At 45.4% G+C, this 20,000-nt stretch overlaps 1 protein-coding gene across 1 annotated transcript in view; it reads right to left on the bottom strand.

The window, feature by feature from the left end:
- Positions 1–4,704: 4,704 nt before the first annotated feature.
- Positions 4,705–20,000, bottom strand: part of ngfa (nerve growth factor a (beta polypeptide)) — a 20,851-nt gene continuing 5,555 nt past the window's right edge. The window contains exons 2-3 of the mRNA XM_080015038.1: positions 6,635–6,742; positions 4,705–6,137 (exon numbers count right to left, since the gene is read on the bottom strand). Coding sequence (XP_079871164.1) covers positions 5,236–6,126 — 891 coding nt within the window. The 5' untranslated portion in view covers positions 6,127–6,137; positions 6,635–6,742 and the 3' untranslated portion in view covers positions 4,705–5,235. The remainder of the gene's footprint in view (positions 6,138–6,634; positions 6,743–20,000) is intronic.

Here is a 20,000-nt window from a genome sequence, read left to right as displayed (position 1 = left end):
TTTGGTTCTATGTTTATTTGTTCCGCCGCTGGTCATTCTCCCCCTCTCGGGGTAGTTATTAGTTGTTTATAGATCCAAACATGGTAAAAAAGTTCACCAAAGAGGGGGATTGGTGGTGGTTCTGTGTAACAAAAAACTGTGCTCTTGTCATCCCACAGGTCGTCCACGGGACAGAGTTGCTGAAGAAGTTTTTGAGGATTAAAGAATGAATAAAGAGTGGCATTGCAGGTTGAGAAGTTGAAATCCACTTGCAGACTCACTCTTTCCTTAATAAAATGGCACAAATACTCGTCTGCGTTGTATGGCCGTCATGCTGACAGCACAGGTTAAAAAAAGAAAGAAAAAGAAAAATACCGTTCAAAAAATAACCTGCCTATTCATCAGTTGAATATTGATGGTGTCATCACTGATAATGCCATAATGTAAAATTTCTGCTACTTCTTCTATGGTTACTTGTATAGCTCAAAATACAAGGAAGGAGGCCACAGCTCTATTTCTAAATTCACATAAGGATTTGAAATCTATTGATATAATTGATAAAAATCACTGTGACACCCCACTTGGCGTGGAGGAGGTTCTTCGCTATTAACCTGCTTCAACAACGATCAATCTCCTGGTACTGATGGCAAAACTGCAGTGTTTTACAAATATTTTAAAATCAAGCTGAGCCCCATTTCTGCGACACATTTTTTTCAGAAAGCGTAGGAGACAATGCTCTTCCTCTCAGCCTCACCCAAGGTCTGATTACACCGATTCCCAAGCCCCGCAAAAACATGTGCTTCTCGTTAATGATTGGAGGCCTATCTGACTGCTCAATAATGATTACGAAATTATTTCTCTAATGTTAGCCAAGAGAATTAAAGCGGTCCTGAACACAGTTATCGAGGAGATGCAGTCAGGCTTTTATGAAAAATAGACATATTTCTAATGATATTAGACTTATCTTTAAAACACTTGACTATTCTCAACTGGTATCTGAAGATAGTTATATCCTCTTTATAGATTTCTATAAGGCCTTTGATACAGTCGAGCACCAATTCATCTTTCGCTCCCGAGAAGAATTTGGCTTTGGCGATTTTCCTTTCTGTAAGGCTATTAAAACAAAACTCAATTAAAATGAAACTCTGTGCTTGGATCCGATTGGAAACGTGCCATTCGTCAGGGATGTCAGCTTATCTGTTTTTACTTTGTACACAAATTCTCACAACCAATATTATTGAAAGTGATGTACAAGGAATCTCCATAACCGGTAGGGATATCATTATGAGTCAGCTGAATGATGGTACCACACTTTTTTTTTTGGAAAGATGCAAGTCAGATATGTTTTGCCCTTCATATAATTAATGATTTCTCTCAGGCTTCTGGTCTATGCTTGAATATAAATAAATGTGTACTGTTAGCTGTTAAAGAATGTTATTTAGGCCTACGCACTATTTGCAATAGGCGAGAAGGGAAGAAGTTACATATTTTGGGCTCTCTATTTTTAGATTTCTTTTCTATTTTTTCTCAATTTCTATTTGTATTTCTAAAGACCAAAAATCGATATGCTCTTTAAACGTTACCCCTATTATTAAAAAAATATAATAATAATTGAATCAGTGGTTGCAAAGAGATTTGTTTTTGAAGGGTAGAGTCTTCTTAACTAAGGCTGAGGGAATATCTGGCCTCACATACGCAGCTCTTTCTTTACATCTTGACAGTAATATCAGTAAAGCTGTTGGTTGAATGCTCTTTTACTTCATCTGGAAAAATCGTAGACATCGTAGACGAGGGTTGTAAACACCAGTTTATTGTAAAGAGTGGGCTGGTTGGAATTAGCCCAGGAGCAGATAGAACATGTCATGGCACGGGCTCCTCTCCTAAGCGTGTGTGGGGATGGAGGTTTTACCTGCTACTCATTAGACCAACCAACGAGCAACAGGTATGCAACCACACTGACCCCATCACCTCCGTCCAGGTCAGGTGTGGCTGCTCAACTACACCATCCCCACACCCCAACATTATATTTAAAAAAGAAAAGTGTTGTTATGAATAATTATGAATCCTGGAGGGCTGGGCTAAACATTTTTCCAAAAATCCTTTTTCAATCTGTAATTTTATTCCTCATTACATTTTCTCTTGTGTTTGTGGCCTGAGCTTTATTTTAAGTTTGTCAATATAACGTAGACGGACTCCCTGTAAAAATGATCTGTATTCCATAAGCAGGTCATTCTGGCCTGGTCTGCGATATTCAAGCACAACTTCTTACCCCACAGCTATCTTATTTGGAATAATAGAGACAGTTTGAGAATAAATCACTTTTCTTTGAGAGATGGGTTCAGAATCAGATTCCGCTGGCGGGGCTGCTGTTCACTAGAGGATTCTTATCCACCTTTAATTCCCCAGTAGCCCCGAAGGGATTTGCTATCGTCTTTGAGGCCATCCCAACATGCTTTTCAGGAATGTAGTTGGGCCTGCATCCTTTCCCGACCCAGCAGATTCCCCAGTAGGAAAAATCTGTTTCTCACTACATCTCCAAAATAATAACAGAGCTATACGGGCCCTGTTTAGTGCCTGGCTTCTCCTGCATCAAAAACATCGTCGTCTGACCAGCGAAGGACATTTGAAATTGGTCCATGGGGGCGTCGCTGCAAGCTGCCCACTGCTCCTGCCTGCCCCCGGGAAGAAGAACAAGCCGGGTTGGGTCAAAAGCAGAGAGCAAGTTTCACCGGCCACAATTTGGAAATGCATGTGTGTGTATGTGTGTGTGTGTGTGTGTGTGTGCGCGCGCGCCATTGCTGCATGACTGCATGTGTTGTGGTGTGTGTGCCGTGTGACAAATAAAGAATCTTCTTCTTTGGCATCTCCATTTCAAAGGGATGTTGTTTCAATTCCATTTGACAGATTGTGTTCCAGATGAGTTTGTAAATTATTTATATTGGAAGAAAGTCTGGACGCTTCCTCATACATCGCCTACTTAATCGTGAGTAAGAAGAAGATGTTCTTCAAAATGATAACCCGCCAATAATTACATGCAGAAATTTAAAAGAGACATAAACACAAACTGCTCTTCCCAGTATCCAGAAACCGTTTTACACATATTTTGATATTGTTCTAACACCAAGATATTCTGGAAAGACCTGTGCAAATTTGTCATTAATCATATTTTTAAAGATTTTAGACATTATTATGGGCAAATATGGTGCGGTTTCTTCAATAACCAAGAAAAGAAGACAAATATTTTTTTATAATAAATTTGATAATGATGTTGTGGCAAACAAAATAATTCATAAATGTTAATTTTAGGATTAAAACAAAACTTATTTTGTTGTTTTCCTGAAGGATGTTCAGCAATATGTGTAACTACATTCTAATTTGACTAACAAAAAGACTATCAAAACACTTAACATCCGTATGTCTCATAATATTTTTGTTGCTCTGATTGTATACTATCCCCTGTATACTGAATTTATATTGTGTTTTCTGAAATTTTCTGAAATGTGAGAATACATTTTACACAGTTTACACAATTCTGTTGTTGAATAAAAAAAAAAAAAAGGCAGAAAAACGTTTTCACTTGACCACAGGGGGGCAGCATTGTCCTGTGAGAGAGCGCTCTAGAGCGAGCGACGTGCACTGTAGGTACTGTATAAACATATGAATATATTTCAGGCTATCTTGATGTATTTATATTCTTCAAAGCAATGTTTACACAGTTCTGTCTGTAATCTATTTCATCCTCACTTATTGTACTTGTATTTTTTCACTTTTTTTTTTCCACTGGCCTTGACAATGGAAGGCTATGTCCTCCATGCCAATAAAGCCCTTTGACTTTAATTGGAATAGAGAGAGAGAGACATTCTGGGAAGAGAGAGAGTTTGTGGTTTGTGACCTAAACTAAGGCCCACAGTCAGGAGACATTCCTCCCGGTGACCTACATACTGTGATGGTTGGCCCTGTCTCTTATCCTCCCCGAGAGTGACTGCGCTCGCTTCCCGGCGTAGTAACTTAGTGAGGACCAGATTAAAAATAACCAGCCTCGCTGTTGTTTTTCCAACATACGTGTTAAGTGTGTTTGCCTTTGGTTGAGTTGAGGGAATGATCTGTAACGATACAGATCGAGAATTCAACTAAAAACGAAATACGGTCACATAGAACTGAAACGGACAAGGGATTGACAAGTGACCAGGAGGTGCTTTGCGGCAGAAAGAACGATACACGTTTAATTTGAACTTCAAGGATGTGTCGCTATAATGCCGTACATCTCCATCCATTTTCTTTCTAGTTTGTTGAACTTGGACCTCGCCTGTGTGACATCTTTTTGTCATCTCGGAATGGACCCGTGGTTCATGAAGTATGCGGGAATGTCAATCCGTGATGTTCCTGTCTTTATCCCGCTCCCTGATTGGCTGCGGGTCGCCGTTCTGGGATTCTCTGGCGCCACGTGGCGGATGGGCCATTCCGACGCACCGAGGCGGTATTCGCCCCGCCACTGCGCAATCTCACCCGACCTGGACCGTACGGTAGAGAGGTCTCGACTGGCTCCATGAGCTCTCCGGGGAGTTATTCTTAGTTTAAAAGTTTAGGATTCTCATGTCTTGAGGCTAGACTAACACAGGTGGCATCCTTCAACTCTGCACAACAGCGTCGCTGTAAAGCCGACAGAGAACAAGCCAGGCACATAATGAGGTGTTTAATAAATAACAGCATGAACAACAACACAACAATAACAACATTAAAAGCTTAAATTCTTTTTTGTATATATACACATACATATATATATATTCATATTTGACTGTATAATACACAAATATGACACGCAGGCCTCATAACTTAAAACAACCAGACTTCTTGGACTGAGGTAGGGTCAGGGGCCGAGGGGGTGGATACGTGTGTGTTTGCATGGATTTGCAGTTCCTACTGTGTGTGTATGTGTGTGTGTGTGTGTGTGTGTGTGTGTGTGTGTGTGTGTGTGTGTGTGTGTGTGTGTGTGTGTGTGTGTGTGTGTGTGTGTGCGTGTATGTCACTCAATCTGTCTGAAAGTATGTGGAGTTGTGGAGGTGAAGGACATGGATTACAGTATTGGCAGTAAACTTGCGGTGGCTGTTTGGAGGAAGCATGAGTGCACGGTGATGGAAGTGTGTGTATGTGTGTGTGTGTGTGTGTGTGTGTGTGTGTGTGTGTGTGTGATGTTTCTCTGTGTGTCAAGGTTTATAAAGTTCAGAGTTCAGTGGTCAGGAGTTGTTATCCCCCAGTTCAGCGGCCGACTCGTCCCTGCCAAGATCTACGCGTGAGTACGCACACGCACGCCACGTTAATTCGGATGTTGCGCCAGGCCGTCTGCTTCTCGAATATGGTGAGCGCGCTGACGAAGGACTGCGTGTTGGTGCAGTAGGAGTTCCAGTGTTTGCTGTCCACTCCCCGGCAGCCCGAGGTGTCCGACCTGGAGCCCTGTTTCCCGCTCTTCCCCTTTGATCGGCCCACATAGCTGCTGGGCCCGGGCACTCTGTGGTTGGCGGACTGGCAGGTGGTCTCATAGAAGAACTGCCTCTTCACCACGTTTTCGATTTTCACAAAGGGCAGCACCGTCACCTCGTTCCCGGCCATGTCCGTGGCCATGGTGCGGTTTCCCACCCAGTTGCTGATGCTGTCGCACACCGAATACTCTCCGCGGTGCATGGACGGCATCCCGGCCCGGCGCCTCACCCTCGCCCCCCTGGCGGCCCCGGCGTCGGTGGCCTCGCCTTCCTGTGCTTCGTGCGAGGGCGGCACCTCGCTGAAGACGACGCGGGACGAGGAGCGGAAGCGTCTCTTGGAGAAGAGTTTGGGGTCCACCTCCGGAATGGAGGGGTCAGAGGGGGAAACGGACTTAGAGTGACCCAGGACAGGGCTTCTCTCCTGGGCTTGTGAGATGGCGCGGTGGGATCTCCTGGTCCTGTGGTGGCTGGGCCTCTGGTGTGCCTGCGAAGAATGGTGCTCGGAGAGATGGTCCCCCACTACCGTCTTCTGCTGTCCCGCTCTGTGATTGGCTGCTGCCTGCTGTCCTACGGTGTGGTTGTCTGCCACGGTGCTTAGGGCCCGTCCTCCTCCCATGTTCAGTACAGCTTGGCCAATCAGGAGGAGCAGGAGCAGTGGCGACGACCTCATGAGCACACTTCCTGACGGACAGAGGAGAGGGAAATTACCATGGGGAAAGCGTTTGAGCAACTCTCGTGTGCAGGCTCACTGCGGTTCCGTCACGGACCCTGAGGGGGCCGCAGACCCGAGTTTAGGTACCCCTGACATCACACAGTTAAAGCCATCAGTAATGACATTTTGTTTCATGGATTATTCAAATTGAAATGAATCCCCAGACAGCGCTAGTACTGAGCACCCCTGGACAATGAGCAATTCCCTGTGGGAAGAAATACACACTGATAAACAATATAAACTTGTTTTTTAAACTGGTTGAACTACGAGGAATCGGCAATCATTCGTGAGACCCTTGCTCTCAGTTCAGTTCAGGGCTTTGGAAGCTTTTTACAAAAACAAATATACAGTAGCCTTTCCACATATTTCCACAATGGCCCACAGTGGAAAATATATGAATGTTTTAATGGCCGTTTCAAGGTGGCTCATTGGTGTCGTGGTGTTATACTGGGTGTTTTATAGGCACCTGTGGAATGTGTCCAGTTGAAGCTGGAGCCCCTGTGGGTTCTAGAGCCAGGATTGAGTGGAGGCCGGGCCCTTCAAGCCTGCCATCTGGACTCCCTCAACCACAGCCCTGCAACACACACACACACACACACACACACACACACACACACACACACACACACACACACACACACACACACACACACACACATGACCAAAGTTAGCAATTGGAGACAAGTAGCGATCAAACACAAAGATTAATTCTATTTTGTTACAATTATTTTTAATCTCATGTCCTTCAACAACCTCCCAAGCAGGAAACTCTCTTGGCGCACAGGGTCTACCCAGAAGCGTGACACTGACAGAGGAGTCCAAATATTTTGCCCTAGAATACATGAACTTTGGCACGGTGGCGGTGGCACGGTGGCGCAGTGCATTGCACTGCTGCCTCACAGCAAGAAGGTCCTGGGTTCGATTCCCGCCTGGGGCGCTGTTGGCACCGTGCTCCGGGTGGGTTATCTCCCAAACAGGAGCCTTTCTGTGTGGAGTTTGCATGTTCTCCCCGTGTTCACATGGGGTTTCCTCCACCTCACGTCAGTAAGGACCCCCCTCAAAAACATGCACCCATCTTCGTCTGACCAGCGACACTTATCACCAGTCCACGTATGCTGCCCACTGCTCCTGGCTGTGCCCCCGGAGGAAGGACAAGCCAGGATGGGTCAAAAGCAGAGGAGCCATTTCACCGGCCACCATCAAGCATGTGCATGTGTGTGTGTGTGCAAGCATGTGTTGTGGAGTGTCGTGTGACAAATAAAGACTGTTTCTTTCTTCTTCTTCTTCTTCTTCTTAAGGATAGATCGACAGGTATCGCTAGGCATCAGTAGACCATTATTGTAGGTCCAGGTCCGGGTTCAAGCTCTGTATTGGCTCGCAACCCTCCTGCTGAATGGTCCAGCCCCTTCTAAATTGAGCCAAAACCTGGCTGATAGATTGGTACGACGAGACTGGTATGACTTACTGTCGCGTAAAACCATCCACCCTCGCTTCAGCGTCCGTGGACAAGGCCCACCCTCTAGGGTCTGCGAGGGGGTGTGTCTTTGGGTTTGGTTGCTAACTTCTTTATGTTAGAAGAGCAGAAGTCCATGAGCTGTCCAATGGATCTCCAGTTAATACAGCTAGGAATGTCTTCATATTCTCCACTGGCATGGGAATAAATGTGAATAGTGATGTTCCAGAGGATGCCAAAGGTTTTCTTGGGTTTTGAACTTCCACCCATGTGTCACTATTTGCTTATCACAAATAATTATTAACAAGGGGGCCGTTCGATTTATTAGTTGAAGTTGTTATGTATAAGGAATTTGGTCACACACATCCGGCAAGTTATATATCTATATCTATATATATAGATATAGATATATATATCCAAATATATATCAAAGACATCAAATGTTACTGGAGCAAGCAGAAAGGAATGTTCAGAACCTTTTGGGGGAGCAGAGGCATGGGCCGGTTTTCTGTCGACAGGATTTAGAAATGTGGAAATATCAACAAACCGCTGGACTGTGCAGAGCGGACACTTTCTGCGGTTTCTGCCAGTGTCTGCACGCACTCTGTGTTTGTTTCCAAACCGCAAAAACCTTCGCCAGGTTATCTTGTTATCTCCCCAATTCAAAATAAACACAGAATAATTACGTACTAAGCAACTGAACCTTTCATTTGGGATAAATACACCAGAGATAAGAGGCCGACAGGGTTCCACAAGTGTCGATCGAATCTCTCACCCATGCCCTGCCCTTCCCTGACACATACACAATTTACTATATCGCCTCCATCGCACACTCAACACACACACACACACACACACACACACACACACACACACGCACTCACCGTGTTTAACTCTCGGTTTTTAGATCTGCCATGCATTGGAATGCGTGCAATTTCACACCTCATTAAATCGTACGTATATTGAAATTGAAATGCGCGATCAGGGTCAATTTACACACATAGTTGGGTGCTCATGACACACACACACAGACACACACACACACACGCACGCACGCACGCACACGCCCACACACAAACACCGGGGTCACCAGGGTGAGGTAAAACAGATGTGACAGTAATTTTACCTTAACTGGGAACTGTATTCTCTGCACAGGTAGAGTTTTGGAATGCCTTTCTTGTGACAAATGATTACTTGAAAATAACCCCCCCTCAACGCCCTGCCAGCGCACTCTTTTGCTCGCCGCAAAAAGAAGATCGAGAAAACAACTTGTCATCTCATTGTGCTGCGATCCCGGCGGGGAGGTAACAATCACTTGATGTTTAAGCACTTTCTGTCAAACGCTATATGCCCGGAGTGCTCACAGACATTACAGGCACTAAACAGCAGGGCGCAGTGTTGGCTGAATGTGGCTTCCATCTGAGCCAAGGAGCAGCTAAGGGACATCAAAACAGTTACTGGGGCGGGCTCCCACAAGAGAAAGTTAACCCAGCTGCATACTGTACATGGAGATAAGCTTCTTAAATCATTCTTCAGGTATTTTCCCACAAGCCCGTGAAGTCCCGGGGCTTCTTCTCGTCCCCCCCCCCCCCCGTAATCCACGCGTGTCCGTCCTGGGGGTCATTCCAGGGTTGGCGGAGGGCGATGCATCTACGTTGACGTGGTCTGGAGCAGTGGGCCTCCACTTGGGGGTCCTTCAAGAGGTTCCAGTGGTTCCCCAAGAAAATGACGAGTAGTTAAACTTCCCAATTGTTTTCTATTTACAAGACGTGAGGACGATGACGGCAGCGACTGTTTTGATCCCGGCTTCAGCGCTCTCTGTGCAGTATATATCTTGGTTACCTCTATAATACATACAGGTGAGGAGGTTTGGACTAAATTATATTGAACAATGAAAACCATTAATAAAGTTCACAGTCCTTGATATTAAAAACGTGTGAGAATCACAGATCTAGAGAGTAACAAAAGCCATCTCGAGAGGCTGAATTTAAGGCGAGCCAATGTTGGATATTGACACAATAAAATGATGACAATAAATGATGATAACGATAACAAGATGATCCAAAAACCGTGTTGGTTACGCAAACATGTTGGCTCAACTGTAAACAATTTTATATCTGTATTATAAAAATCCTCCTCCCCTCTCTCCCTTTCGCGCGCTCACATAGACGCACTAACATATGGAGTTGATCCAAACAGCAAGTGAGTTGATTGATCCAGGCTGACGGGCAGTCCACTATTTACATGGCCCAGAGGTGAGCTGGGAGGATCCTAATGTTAAAAATATGTGGCCTGTGTTTAATGCCAGCGTAGACAGCGTAAACACAGCGGCGCAGGAGCGCAGGGAGCACGGGGGTCAGAGCGCTTTGCAGAGCGGTGCTGGAACAGTCTCTCTCTCACCCAATCTCTCTGTCTCTCCCTCTTCTCATTATCAGTATTATTATTATTATTATTAATAATAACATTTTTGTATATTATTATTATTATTATTATTATTATTATTATTATTATTATTAATAATGTTATTGGTAGTGGTAGTATATTATATTAATGGAGCTGCATGTTGGTACCACAAGGTACCACACGTGCACACACACACACACACACACACACACACACACACACACACACACACACACACACACACACACACACACACACACACACACATACACACACACACAGGTATGAGTGGTTTATAGAGTTATCTAGAAAGACCTTAAAAACAAAATTAGTTGGGATTATGTTGATTTTTGGAGGTAATTTTTTGGTGAATATTTGAAAACCCCTTTAAAAACCTGATCAGAGAAGAGAGAGAGAGAGTAAATGAATAGATGGCTATAATCTTTTTTAGAATAATTAAAACAGTTTTAAAGCCCCTTGTTATGATGATACAAATTGTCATTTACTTTAATAAATCCGGAGCGATCTACGCCTGAATGTGGTTCCAAGGGGACAGAATAGTCTCTTGTCAAGATAAAACAACACTAATTTTTTCCAAATATTTAAATGAATATGATTTATATGCACTTGCAACAGTTTTTGGTTTACTTGTGATGCCACATTATGAAACAAATATGTATATACTCCGCTCCAGAGACCAGCGCTCGTCCCATTGTGCCTTAGCAGCGAGCAAAATATTTCCAAATAACATTTACTGGGAATCGGATCGAAGAAATAAAACATGTTCTGGCGGATTAAGTTGTCACATGGACTTGGAAGTACATGACGATGCTAATCCAGACGGTTCCATCATTTGTCACCGCATTCTGGGTGGTGGATGGAGCGTCTTGGAGCAAAGCTGAGGAACTCCACCCATCGGAGCTGCCGCCCGTTCATTGGTCCGACGTTTTAGGTTTTACTCACAGTGGTGTCCACAGCTCACACACTTACAGCCCCAACCTCAGCCAATAGGAACGCAGATTAGACAGAGGTGAGAATGGTGCTGAAGCTGGAGGTTAATCATCTGGCCCAGTGGTTCTCAAACTTTTTAGAATAGTGTACCCCTTCTTAGGTTTTTCTTCAGCTGAGCACACCCTTCACTGGCATTGGGAGAAAAAAAAAAGAAAATTAACAAAAATGATGTACTGTATGTGCGTCGTATCTGCGTCGTTATTTTTAAACATTATATATAACCAATATTTTTAAATTTAAATTTTTTTATTTTCGGAGTACCATGCAGTACCCAAAATTACCCCTAGGGGTACGAGTACCCCCTTTTGAGAAACACTGATCTGACGCATCGGAGAGAGATTACTTCCAAAGTGCCACTTTTTATTGGCACGCAAGCGACACCATTTCTCAATCTTCTGCGTTATAAACTTACATAAACAAAGCCATTGACTTGTAATGATTCATGTTATTCTTTGGTTGTCAAGCTGGCACCGCGTAGGACATTCATGACGGATTCACAGCCGGATGGCGTTCGGGGTTTCTTTCGCTCCAAACAGGACCCATCTTCTCAACGCAGCACAATAGATGAACTTAGGTAAATACCTGAGTAATATAAATGCCAAGTTGTAAATCATCGTCCAATGTCAAATGCCTGTGATGGCAAGACGAGCGCTGAGCGTTAAGATCACTGCGAGGTAATTGCTAACTGGCGAAAGGAGATTGCCAAATAAGCGAATGAAAGAATGTGAACGGAGACATAAGTCATCGAGCTGCCTGGTTGTAACCCGGTGGTCCAAACAAAAAGAGGAAACAGCAGCTTGAAAAACCGGAAAGAGACCAACGGCTCCTTTACCGGAACTCATACCACACCGAAAAAATTGCCGGCAACACATTAATATTCACCAACACGTTCTAGCGATAAGAAGTTTGTCTCTTTTTGGGGATTGGGCTCTTTTCGAGTCGAGTCGAGTCAAGGAGTCAGTTCGCCTGTGAGCTGGGAATTGAATTCTCGCAAGTTTTTAATTGTGTCCAAATTAACAACACAATGCAGAGTGTAAGTCAGTCACATTCGATATAAATGACGTAAAAAGGCCATCACACTTTTTTTCCCCCCACATCATTTGAATCCTCGGGAATTCTTTTTCTGCTTTTGCGAGTGGAAGATTCGCTGCGAGTCACGGCTCACGGTCACTGCCTCCGCCCACGGCTATCGGGGTCTCTTCGTTCCGGCGCTGTGACTCAGTTTCGGCCCGCGTGTCTGGCTACAGGTACAGAGTCGCGACCGAAGTGCCTCTTTCGCCGTTTCAAAAGATTTGTTCGCTGCGAACGACTCGTCACGAAAACGCATCGGTGCAGTGGTTTTTATTAAGGTCAGTCTGCAGGTACCAGGACACGAGGCCCTGCTCAAAGGACAGAGATGTCACCACGCGCCTCATCACAGCGGCAGGTTATGAAAGGGTGAGAAGAAAACACCGAAGGCCGACACGTGTCAGAGACGACAGGCGAGAGAGAGAGAGAGAGGGAGAGAGAGAGAGAGAGAGAGAGAGAGAGAGAGAGAGAGAAAGGGAACACGAGCGAGACAGACACAGGAAATTGAAAGATAACAGTTTTGTTTGGTCTCTCATCGACTTCACGGAGCAGTTCCTCCCGCTTTCATCCGCTGGAAATAATTACGGAGACCAACGCCACGTCACCTTGCTTCCTCTCTCGCTCTGCCTCTCTTGCCCCCCCCCTCACTCTCTCTCCCCCTCCCTCCCTCCCTCCCTCCCTCTCTCTCCCTCTCTCTCTCCCTCTCTCTCTCTCACTCTCTCCTCTCTCTTTCTGTCTGTCTCTCTCTCTCTCTCCGTCTCTCTCTCCCTCTTTCTCTCCCTCTCCTTCGCTCTCTTCCTCTCTCTTTCTGTCTGTCTCTCTCTCTCTCCGTCTCTCTCCCTCCCTCTTTCTCTCCCTCTCCCTCGCTCTCTTCCTCTCTCTCTCCCTCTCTCTTTGTCTGTCGCTCTCTCTCTCTCTCCCCCTCTCTCTCTCTCTCTGTCACCCTCTCTCTCTCTCTCTCCTTCTCGCTCTCTCTTTTATGATGACTTTCATGCATGAAGACTTATTTTTTTAGGAAAAAATGAATTGCTGATGTTCATTTATCAGTCCATGAAAATTCTTAAATCCTATAATCCTTATAATTTAACGAGGAAAAGACCTTTTGCTTGGCTTGTAATTGCAGAAAAACACACACACACGCACATGTGCACACACGCACACTCACACACACACACACACACACACACACACACGCACACACACACACACACACACACACACACACACACACACACACACACACACACACACACACACTGGCTGCTGGCTGGTTGCCAAAGCGTTCTCCTTTTAGTTTCCTCATCTCCTTCCCCAGTTCCTCGCTCCCATGATACTCTCAAGATACCTCGGACAGCTGGACAGATCGTCTGCGTTTACTTCATGACAAAACGTCTGCTTATGCGGAGTAAGTTGTGCAAAGGTAGGAGGTACCTCCTACACTAACCTTTTCTCAGTCTTCTCCGTCTCTTATCTGTTTTATATCTCTTTAAAATATGCAAAATGTGTAGGTTTACGAGTCACTATTACATTGAATGACTGTACCTGAAATACACCTGTCGCGCAAAACACAACTCTGTACAAACTCTGTGTAGAAAAACATTTTGCGAAACGCTCCATCCTGTCCAAAGCGATAATCAGCGCTCAGCTATTTCTGAATAATAACTGCGGCGCTCTGTGTTAATTATGACCGTTGTCAAGGGCAACCACTTCTCCGCCGGGTTTCACGTCCACTGTATTGGCGCCATGCTAATGGTAACACTAGAATGAAAATGGAAGATTTGAAGAGACGGATGTCTCCTATATGTCCAATTTCACATATTTCTCATATGTAGGGTGAGGGTTTTTTTGTAGGGAGAATAGTTTGCTACGTTGCTGCGTTGGTGTGGGCTGCGTTTTTTTTGGTGAAAGCTCTTAAACTATCATTACTAGTGATAAAAAAGTGTCAAATCAATACTCCATCTCAATGTACTCTTTTATTTCGTCAGTAGCTATTTAATAAGTGTGATAATGTGCAACCAGAGGGTCAAGATCACAAAATAATAACCCCCGTCAGAGTGATGCGTGCTTTTGCATGTCCCCTGTGCCTTCCCTTCTTTCTTCCTTCTTTCTTTCTTTGTTTCTTTCTCTCTCTCTCTCTCTCTCTCTCTCTCTCTCTCTCTCTCTCTCTCTCTCTCTCTCTCTCTCTCTCTCTCTCTTTCTTCCTTTCCTTCTTTCCATCTGTCCGCCTGTCTCATTCCTTCTGAGGCCGGAGCCGCAGACTTTGCTGTCGGAGGGCCTGTGATGCACAACAGGTGCCTCGACGCTCTCAGGGCGAAAGGCTTTTCAAACACAAAGACGAGTGGAGAGGACGGCGCGGCGTCCCCGTCCCTTTCATCCCTGAAACTCACATTACCGTGGCCATGCACCCAATCCTTAAAAAAAAAAAAAAAAAAACCCTCTCTGCACCCTTAATTTGGCACGAGAACTACAAGCGGAGAAGCTGAGGTTGAGGAGGACACGAGTGAAAACTCAACCATCATTTGCACGTGCTTCGATACAGTCGACCAAAATGTTCTGTATTCCGCATGGAATGTTAAACATTTAACTTTAAACATTTAGACGTGATGATAGAGAGAGTCAATGATGAAAACTCACGAGGGGAATTAGAACTAAATAATCGGTAATGTGGGTCCAAAGCCCAATGTTTAGACTATCTGATGACCGTACCGGGCTCCTTTTGAATCACGGTGAGGTGCATACTATATACATTGAGCATTTAAACAGATCAAGTGCATTTTAAAGCGGTGGTTCAGAGTAAAACCGTCCGAGCACTCAATGGTGCCTGTCATTCCGGCAGTTATGCATTCTATATCACGAATGATCTATTGAGCTGATGCTGTTTCCTCTTCAAGGAAGTGTAGGTTCCTCGGAATCAAAGTCGTAAGCTTTTAATAAATCACCCTGTAATTTTTCACTCAATCGTACTCCCAACAAACTGTGCATGAGATCACTCCGCGTGACAGAATCTCTGCGTGCGGACTCGACTATCAGTTCCACATGGCGGACGAAGTGCACTCTGCAACAGAGTTCAGGTGAAATTTTCCTCTATAAATGTTTTTCTTTAGTGGATGAAATGATAAATAGGTCTCTTAGCCCTGAGTGGAGTCACCATAACATTATGGTTATGGCTTATGGCCGCGTCCAGACACAAGTGGACATAATGAAAACACAGCTCTCTCTATGTGTGTGTGTGTGTGTGTGTGTGTGTGTGTGTGTGTAAGCGTGTGTGTGTGTGTGTGTGTGTGTGTGTGTGTGTGTGTGCGTGCGTGCGTCTGTGTGTGCATACGTATGTGTGTGTCCTAAATTTGTCGTGAAGATCATTCCTGGGATGAAACTGGTAGGCGTGTGTGTTAAGTTATGAAAGCTTTATTTTCATGGCAATTTTTAAAACTCACTGTTACAGAGGGCTTAACAGACGAGAGACAGAAAGAAACACAATGTCAAATAAGTGAACCAATAAAAATAATAATAATAATAATAATAATAATAATAATAATAATAATAATAATAATAATAATAAAAAAAGGAAAACAGAAAAAACTTAATCAAAATCTCGGTGAATATGGCGAAATATACAACATGGGAAATGGGAAATGAGGGAAAGGAAAAAAAACAAACAAGTAAACATATTTGATTAAAATGGAAATAAAGCTAGTTAAAACATAATAAAAAAAAAGCCTCACCTAAGGAAAATGAGACAATAGACAGCCTACTGATCGAATATACTGAAGCAGAATGTCCCAGAGAGACTTTTCGCAAAACCACTAAAAACGCAAAAGGTATGGTCGCCTTTTGATTTAAGGTTGGTGTGAGTGTGTGTGTGTGTGTGTGTGTGTGTGTGTGTGTGTGTGTGTGTGTGTGTGTGTGTGTGCGTGTGTGTGTGTGTCTTTATTGAACGTATTTCAACAAATTACACGTCCAGTGTGTGTGTTGCAGGTGCAGAGTACAACTACTCCCCCGGGTCCGGTATATCTCTGTCATTCCTTCGCCTTTCGTCTTTGTGAAGTTACACAACCAGCACGGAATCAAATCCATGGAAGCTCAACGCCGCCTCGCTCTGCTTGCATTCCCTGCCCTCCATGACTTGATTTACCCTCTAAGAAAGACCGCGAGTGGTGGCGCTTCCAGCGTTTCGATAGCCACGGCGCACAGATGAGAGGCTTTCCAGGTAGCTCGGTCTCGGTTCCAAAATCGCCGGAGATAGATCTGCATCGCCGACGTTTTGGACCGAGATCCCGCCGACAATGCCGTCTCAGCGAGCCAAGCCGAAGGAATGTGACCGCCAACCCCTGAAATAATCAAAACAAGCGGATTGGCCCCCCCTGCTCACGTCTCCACTCTCCGCTCGGCTCGGAGAGTATTGTCTTCCCCCGAGAAAGTGGATGCGGAGAGTACAGATGAGCGGAACTGGAGTTGCGCGCACATCAAAGTGTCCGTCGGGGAGCGATGGTCGGGCCGACGCGCGTCGGAAAGTTCTTCCCCAGGCCAGGCAGCCCTTTCTCCCGTTTGGAAGTCTCTCTTTCCGGGTTTTGGACGTGCCAGCAGAGCCACGGGGCCTCCTCAGAACACTGAAAACATGGACTACCAACGCATTTGGAACTGCCGACTTGAGACTTGGAGGGACATCTCAGATCGGATTAAGATGTGACGGCGTGTCGTAGACTTGATTAAAATGCCGGCCCCTCTGGTTTTAATTCGCCTCAAAGGTGAAACGTCCCACGCTCTCGGCGATGCGTAGTGCTGTCTGAAGGTCCGTTTCAATCCTGACTTTGGCCCCCGGCTATTGTTCCAGTGTCGTTCGTGCTTTGCGGTGAGAGAAAGCAGAGACGTGGCCACATGTAACCTCAACGTATTCCCCATTGTCGTCTACTGTCCCACGGTTCGCATGAGTTAGTATTCATCACAAGAGAAAAATCGAATCCTTCTGGAAACAATGAACGGACTCCAAAATACACAGCATCATAGCGGAGGAATTGCAACACTAATTACATTTAAGTGACGAGGATCGAGTAGAAAGTGCAAGCCAAAACAAAAGAGCTCTTTGTGAACCAAGAAGTGCCTTTAGGGGGGAAAAAAAAGGAAAATTAACCAATCAAAATTGTAGATGCTGTGATGTTGGAAATTGCTGCTGCCTGTGCAAATATTGAAGACCAGTGGTAACGTTAGTTTATGCACGTTCAAAACTTTATATCGTGTAATTTGGTCTTGAGCTGTTGCTAAATATGGCACCGGGATTGAACCCGTTCATAAAGTGCTGAAAATGTAGTAGCCAGAAGTAATTTTCATATTCCCATAAAATGAAAATGGCATAATGGCATAATTATACATGCGCAAACCATGGGCAAAAAAAAAAAAAAAAGAACTTGGCAAGGGTGTGTAAGTGCAACTTCCTGAACGACTAACGTGACCTCAAACCCATATCCCGGCATTTGCAATATTCCAATCAGAATAACAGAGGTACTACTAAGTTACACCAGGAATTGCAAAATTCCTTGGCGTGTCTCCGCGAAGTATAAAGGCAGAACTGGCGTTAAGATTTAGATGAGTTGAAACAGAAAAAACATACATGACCCTAAAAGTCATTCGCATTAGGTGTGCTGTCTGGAAACAATTGTGCAATACATGACTATTAAGACTGTCTTGGCCTTTTCTTTGATAAAGTGGCCCTCAAGTCTCCGAACAGTTTGCTCTGATAATGGACCCTCTGTTGCTTCCCTGGAGTCCATGGATCCAGGCTCGGCGTCCCCATAGCGATAAGGCAAACCCACATCCAGCGTTCGCTCCCTTCGGTCGACCCTTCCCCGGCCGCCCCACCCGTTCCCATGAGCTCGACGAGCAGACGTGGGAGGCCGGGCCTTGAAGGCAGGATGAACACAATGTCTAACATGTTTTCCAGGCCCCTAGATGTTTACAACCTTGACATCCAACAATCTTGTGAATGTTAAGGTTTTGGCATGGATGTGGAAATAACTCCCCTTGCCTGGTGAGAATCTTCCATCCCTCAGAGGAGCAGAACAACACAAGAATGTCTGCTTGGCTACGGAGGGAAACGAAGACGGGCTGATGAAGAGGATGCAGTCACGGCGTCGAGGGACGGGGAGAGGCAAAAAAGAAAGTATGGCGCGGAGGAGGCAGTTATGGAGGGCAACGAGGGCAAATTAGGGGAGAAAGCGCGAGAGAGGGCCGGAATGAAGTGATAATGCGGAGGGGTCGGACAATGGAGAGGCTTGGAGGAGGCGTGGCGTGGCCTGCGGTGAGGGATGGGGGAGGATAAAAGTTCAAGGACGGGATAAAGGTGATGAAAACTTTGGGAGCGTTAGGGAGTGTTCGGGAGGGTTTTATCCCAATGGCTTTTCCAGAAGCATCAACAGGGTCATCATCTCTGCTCAAGCAGAGTACTGAGCAGCAGGAGCGTCGGTAAAGAGCATCTTTTTCCTCTTGCCGGGGCTACCGTCCCTGCCAGAGAGTGAGGTCACATGTATTGTTTTATTTATTTTTGCCTGGGAATCAGAGGCAGACTGTTGTTACAGTATTGACTAACTGAAGCTCAGACTTTGTTCTGAATGAAGTAACGTTCCCAATATTGCAACCGACATGGAGACCCCGCAGTCATCATATCTGGCCTGAATGAAGCGCCGAGCATATCCCGATTGACAGAGCTAGATTATTTGATCGTTCTTATTCCATTTAACTGCACATGCACCAAAATGTCGCCGATTTCGCGTCCCAATGCATTCGACGTGGAAACGGCTGATTCACCGGCTGAACCGCAGCGTTTTTACATCGCACACGCTACCTGGCGACCACATTTGGAGTGAGGAAGAAAACCCTGTTCACGCTCACCGAAGGAAGATCTGAGTATTAAAAAAAATCGTCCGGCAAAAGAAAACTGAAATTGTGGCATTTTCAGGAGGGTTTTCCGCTGGTAAGCACCTTGTATCCACTTATTCGGGCAATTCACTGTCGGATTAATGAACGCATGCAAACCCACTTGAATGAGTCATTTCGATTTTCGCCGGGGCTCGGTTCTCACTCACCGTCTGCTTTGCTTGACGCTTTAAATGTATGCATCTATGTGTTGCACGCCGTAATAACCGCACTGCTCCTCATCAGGCAGTGGCGTGCCGAGCGTGACTCACCCAGGTTCATTTGTTTCGATAACAAAAAGCAAAACGTGGGCGTAGAGAGACGAGAGAGATGCTGCTCACGCAGAGGCTGGGTCGCCGCGCTTGTTTCTGCGGAAGCGCCACGGGCATGGGTGTGGGCCCACGGACAAAACCTTATAGGTTGCGTCAGATATCCGGATACACCTCCTCGGCGCCCATAGTTTTGGGACATTGACTTAATGTCAATGCCGAACGGCCCGCTGTGAAACGGCCGAGGTGAAGCCCGACGGGTATTCGCCGCCGCCGTCGCGGGCTCACGCCGCGCGCCGCCGGTGGCATAACGTACACACCATCGAGGCAGAGAAGTGAGCGGCGCGTGAATTTGGCGCTCCAAATTCGCCTGTCGTGACTCACTTGGCCAAAATGTAATCTTCAAAACTTGAGTCAACACCCCAGTGATCCTGGGATAAAGATGAAGAGAAAGAATGTTTAGCTTCGCCATGAAGATCAGTCAGTGCTGTTTTAACAAACCCCGTTGCCTTCTATGAATCTATTGCATTAAGTAATGAAACTTTGTTTTGATCAGGTCGATGCCATACAGTGTGAATCAATATAGCTACCTTGAAAATAGGAATGAAATATGTTGTCGTGAGCAGTTTGAGTGGTAGTATCTGCCTCTCCTCTCATTACAGCCACGGTCTGCTGGATTCTGCTCAACTGTGTGGTCCGCTCCACATCTGTGTCATCTCTCT

This window comes from Zeus faber, assembly GCF_960531495.2.
Source record: "Zeus faber genome assembly, chromosome: 15".
Taxonomy (NCBI): domain Eukaryota; kingdom Metazoa; phylum Chordata; class Actinopteri; order Zeiformes; family Zeidae; genus Zeus; species Zeus faber.
The sequence above is the reverse complement of the archived record's forward strand: the minus strand, read 5'-3'. Positions and strand labels throughout refer to the sequence as shown.